The sequence below is a fragment of the Manacus vitellinus genome, unplaced genomic scaffold (assembly GCF_001715985.3).
Source record: "Manacus vitellinus isolate BGI_N305 unplaced genomic scaffold, ASM171598v3 scaffold_118_pilon, whole genome shotgun sequence".
In the NCBI taxonomy this organism is placed as follows: domain Eukaryota; kingdom Metazoa; phylum Chordata; class Aves; order Passeriformes; family Pipridae; genus Manacus; species Manacus vitellinus.
In genome coordinates this window covers 246490-251783 of record NW_021938885.1, presented here as the reverse complement: position 1 = coordinate 251783, position 5294 = coordinate 246490, and the positions used below count along the sequence as shown (strand labels likewise).

General features: G+C 49.9%; 1 protein-coding gene across 1 annotated transcript in view; it reads right to left on the bottom strand.

Annotated features, from left to right (window-relative positions):
* IGHMBP2 (immunoglobulin mu DNA binding protein 2) overlaps positions 1–5294 on the bottom strand; it is a 29419-nt gene that overhangs the window by 17064 nt on the left and 7061 nt on the right. Inside the window, 2 exon segments of the mRNA XM_029965725.1 lie at positions 476–676; positions 1403–1566. Of these exon segments, the coding sequence (XP_029821585.1) occupies positions 476–676; positions 1403–1566 (365 nt within the window).

Below are 5294 nucleotides of genomic sequence, written 5' to 3'. Positions count from 1 at the left end.
GGGCAACCTGTGCCAGGGCCTTAGCATCCTCACAGGGAAGATTTTCTTCCTAATATCTAATTTTCTAACTTCCAATCAGAGTAAATGGGATTAATCCAGGCCACTCTGGATCCATTCCCAGCTCTTGCTGCACTTTGCCATTATTTTTCTCACCCCTGAAGTGTCCTTTTGTCCTGCTGACTGGCCACAAACACAGACTCACCAACAAACCCCCTGTCTGGATACAGGAGGATCCAAAATGAGCATCCCTGGGGGCTCGTGGTATCCTGAACCCCCAAATACCTGATTTAACCAGGGTATGCAGGTTGGATTATGTCAGGACTAGTCACTGACTTGCCTCTAGTCACTGATTTTTGGGATAACCCGGAGCACAGGTATCTAAGAAGTGGCAGAGTTGTCCCTTATTTTAGGGAGGACTGTGGATGGGGTGCTGCAGCCAGGCAACACATGTGGGATGAGCTGCAGGGACACGTACCCAGGCCTGGTCGATGTCCTTCCTGATATCTGCCACTATCTGGGCGTTGTCCCCACGGGCCAGGACTGCATCCAGGGAATGCTGCTGGATGGGCTCCAGCAGGCGAGCGGGGTGTCCCAGCCGCAGGATCCGGGCCTTGGAGCTGGCCAGCCTTTCCACCAGGTTATCCACAGCCACGTTGGAAGGGGCACAGCACAGCACCTGCCAGAGAAGAGACCAGCTGCTTGGTACCTCCAAGGGCACCAAAATCCTGGAGCAGCAGTGTCCAAGCAGGAGGAAGCAGAGAGAGGGAGACCAACATGCGCCTATTGGGAATAAACCACTGACATCTCCAGGGCCTCCAGGCTCCAAAGGTAATTCTCACCTGGCTTTGCAGCACTAGTGTAGAGTCCACAATAAATAGCAAACCTGAGCTTTGAAGCTTCTATCAGCACCTCATCAGAGCTGGTGGGAAAGTCCCCGATCCCTGCAAGCCCAGCCAGGCTCTGGATTAGCACAGCTCCTGTGGGAGCTGCTCCAGCTGCCACAAAGCCCTTGAGTGTGCACAATAATCACAGAATCCCAGAATGGTTTGGGTGGGAAGGGACCTTAAAGCCCATCCAGTCCCACCCCCTGACATGGGCAGGGACACCTTCCACTAGCCCAGGTTGCTCCAAGCCCCGTCCAACCTGGCCTTGGACATTTGCAGGGATGGGACAGCCACAGCCTCTTCTGGGCAGCCTGTGCCAGGGTCTCACTGCCCTCACAGGAAAGAAGTTTCCCCTCTTTCAGTTTGATTCCATTCCCCCTTGTCCCACCACTCCAGTTCCTGATGAGTTGTCCCTCTCCAGCTTCCTTGCAGGTCCCTTCTGATACTGGGGGGTGCTGTGAGGACTCCACACAAGGAGAGGTGGTCACTGTCACCCCAGCCCTGCCACTGCCCCTCACCTTGAGGCCTTGCTGCACAGCCTGCAGGATGATCTCCACCAGGGTCGTGGTCTTCCCTGTGCCGGGTGGTCCGTGGATGATGGCGAGTTCCCTCTGGGCCAGGGAGAAGGAGACAGCTTCCCTCTGGGATTCATCCAGTGAGGTATTGAAAAACTTCAGAGGCTCTGGGGACACAGCAGGAGGGTCACTGGGACCTGTGCCCTAACTGGGAGCTGGCTGAGAAGCACAAATCCAGGAATACAAGAAGCTCTCCGCAGCCAGCCCAAATCCATTTCATAATGAGGAGGAACTTGGGAGAAAGGCACTGAGGGGGATAAAAGACCCCAGCATGTAAAAGTAAGGCTTGTTATGCTTCCAAAACAAACAAGCTGTCCATCCTGCATCCATGCCTTCCCCATTTCCTCCCCATCCTTGATATTTTTGCATTCAGCTGTGAACACAGCCAGTCTGTGTTAGAATTCCCAGTTTTTAAAGAGGAATTTAGCTGCTCTAACATCAAACAGGAGGGTTTTCCTGGCTGTGGAGGAGGCTCTGGGTTTGCTTCACAGGTTAGCCAGCATATTTAGGGAATCTTCAGTGGAAATTGGGAGGGAAACAGCTGATCTTGGGAACAAATGACACCCGTTGCAGTTAAACCCGACACAGCACTAATGAAAAAGCAGCAGGAAAACCTACAGAGTCTGTGAGCAGAACACAGCAGCCCTGTATTGGTCACCAAGGAAGGCAGGAAAAGATAAGAACAGCAATTTAAATGATAAAACTAAAATTGGTTTCAGCTTTCATAAGGAAGGGAACAAAGAGAAAACAATATGCAAATTGTATCGGAAGAGAATTGGTTTCACTGCAGAGACCCAATTCTCACAAGCTGCTTTTTAACCTCCCAGATTTATCTCATTTAGGCCCAAATTTATTCTCATCCCCCCCTAATCCTGCTGCTAATCTCCTTGTTCATTATGGGAGTTAATTACAGCAGAGATGATGACTCATTACACTGAGGTTTCCCGAAAATAATGTTCCCACAAAAGCTTATATAAGACACATCTCTGGGCATGGTTCCCTGCTGGGCATCATGTGGTTTATCCCTCTCTTTGCATTAAGGGTTGGATTAAAAACTGGGAAGTTTCTCCTGGTTTTAGCCAGGTGAACTTGTGTGGGACCCCTGGCTTTTGAAGCAGCACAACTAAACGAGGTGTCTGGGTTAAACAAAAAACTCCCATTAAAAAGGTGGTGAGGGAGGGAGAATTGGGGCCAAAGGTACTTTTTGCTGTTAATCTGCCTCTTGGTTTATATATAATTTTTTGGGTGAGTGTGCTAACGACTAAGAGAAGACCAGGAAACATCCCATGGGCTGGGGAGGCAGCAAGAATAGCTTAAAAACTGAGAGGCATTTCCCACAGTGAGGAAGGAACAGCCGGGACGTGGGAGTCATTGATGTTTCCTTGCTCAAGGATGAGCTCAGGAGCTTCTCCAGGCTTGTGCCCACCCTCATCCCTTCCAAACACATGCTTCCAGGAGCTGCTGTGTGGGCAGCCTGGGAATGTGCCTCTCCTGGGCTGGGCAAAGGGGTGAGGAGGAGGGAAGAGCCTCTTAAGGGATGCTGGGCTCCTCCAAACTCTTCTCCATCCACCAGCTGGGCTCCAGGTAGAACTGCAGGTTATCCACTGCAGCAGGGCTGGTCCAGAGGACTCCATAAGGAATTGGTTTAGGATTTGAACCTCTTAGCCCAGCTCTACCCCTGGGCATCAGCTCTGCGCAGCTGCCTCCTGCTTTGCCCGAGGCTGTCCATCCCAGATCCCAACCAGGCCATGGAGAGGAGGGATGGAAATCTGCACCCTCAGGTCTGGCAGGGACGTGCCTCACTGGTGGCCAGGTGATTCTGCCCTGAAACACAGCGTGATTTAGGGGGTGTAGTGTTGAAAAAACAAACCACCTTGGCCATCGGGGTTGGCTCTCCAACGTTTCCAGGGACTGAGGTGATTTTCTGCTCTGGGGAGGCAGCAGGCTGGGGGGTGATATTCAAGCCCAGGAAAAGAGGTCTTTGCACCAAAAAGAGACGAGAAAAGTGCACTCTTCACAGTATATTCCTCACCATCAGTGTGTGGAGGCACCAAGAACAAACCAGACCCCACCAGCAGCTCCTCCACAGCACAACCTCACTACAGCCAGTGCTGCTGGACACAATCCAGGTGGGTACTTCAGCCTGAATCAGGAACCTTCCCTGTTCTCCCCGGGAAATATTTGGCATCTGAGTTGTCTGGGTGGCTCAGTCTCCCCCAGAAATCATCGGGGCCTCTCCACACCCCCTGTGATCACAGGAGGTGTCACGTGGCCAAGGGACAAGGGGCATTTAGGATTTTTTGCAAGTGACTTGTGCCAAGAAGCCCAAGGAAGTCTTGCTTTAAATCCCTGGTGCTTCCCCAGTGCCAAGCTGGCTTTTACTGGGGATATTCCTGCCTTTTAACCAGGCCTTTTTCTTCCTTCTTTTTCCTTTCAAATGTTTTTACAGCCACGGGCAGGTTTAAATACAAGCCAGGCCTTTTGGAGCCAGTTCCTGGGAATAGAAATGAACATCTCTCACTTTCTCCATCCCAGGATCACAGGAGAGAGCTGGCAGCTACTAGTGACCTGCACAGGTAAGGTACAACCAGGATTCCAGAGGGAGAAGGGATGTGCCCCACTTGGATGACCGTGGGGAGCACAGCAAGCAGAGCAATGCTGGCCTCTGCTGGCAAGCAAAGCCTCTCCACATTTCCCCCATTCCCAAAATACTGGGGTCCAGGAGTCCCACACGGATGGTGGGAGCAGGGGAAGGAATGCTTGGAGGAGATTTTGGGTGTGGAAGCTCCAGCAGGGCCACGAATGCAGGCCAGAGTGCGAGAGACACAAGCAGAGCATTTCTGATGGATGAGCACCATGATTCTGCTTCCCAGGGAGTCTGACAAGGGCAAAAATCCTGCTCAGTTCAGAGCTTGCCTTTTTGGAAAGCTTATTCTCCCACTTGGAACTTTTCTGGAGGCAGTAAGGTGAGCTCTGAGAGTGCTTTGTGTCACTCCTACTCTCAGGTGCAGACCCCAGCTACCCAGTGGTGACACCTTCCTGTTCTTTTGACTGTCCCACAGGTTATTCCTCCCACAGCCTGTCTCATGTTCTTGTGTTAGGACAAGGATGTTTACTGTTCCATTTTGAAGTGTTTTGAAAGGACTTGGCCCTTGTGCTGGGTTAGGCTGCTGGTGTCTGATAATTAATTACTAAAATGCACAGCAGTGTCAGAACCCACCTAAAAGTCCCGCTTGAAAAATAAGGCTTCTAATTTTTATCCCACACTTAAAAAAAAAAAATAAAAAAAATCAGGTTTAGGCTTCTGCTGCCACACGTTTCACTCACTGGAGCTGATTTTTCCCTCACTCCTTCCTATGGCTTTCTGGCTTTGGATTGCAGCGAGCTTGTATCACATCCCAGAATGGTGTTGACACAGATGTGTGTCTAGACAGGCAATTTTAGGAGCTGTACAGAACTTATTGACTCAGCCTGCTGATGGGTTTGTTAGAGAGTGGGTAATGGATGGGATGACACAGAGGGAGGGAAGCATCTCCCAGAGAAACCAGGCTAATGGGTGCTGGGTCATGAAAGGAGACACTGTGACGTGGAGAAGCACCTGAGAGCTTTTTGTGTCCTCCTGTGTCACAGGACTTCAGCTCAGTGCAGGCTGGCAGTTCAAGGATCTATTTGAACTTATTATTATTATTTAATTCCTGGGTAGGAATTTATCTAAATTAATCTAATTAATTTTAATTTTGAAATCAATATATAATTTTATGATTTAAAATGTCACATATAAATGTAATTATCTATATTTTTATTTTAATAAATCACTTATATTTTATTTTAATAT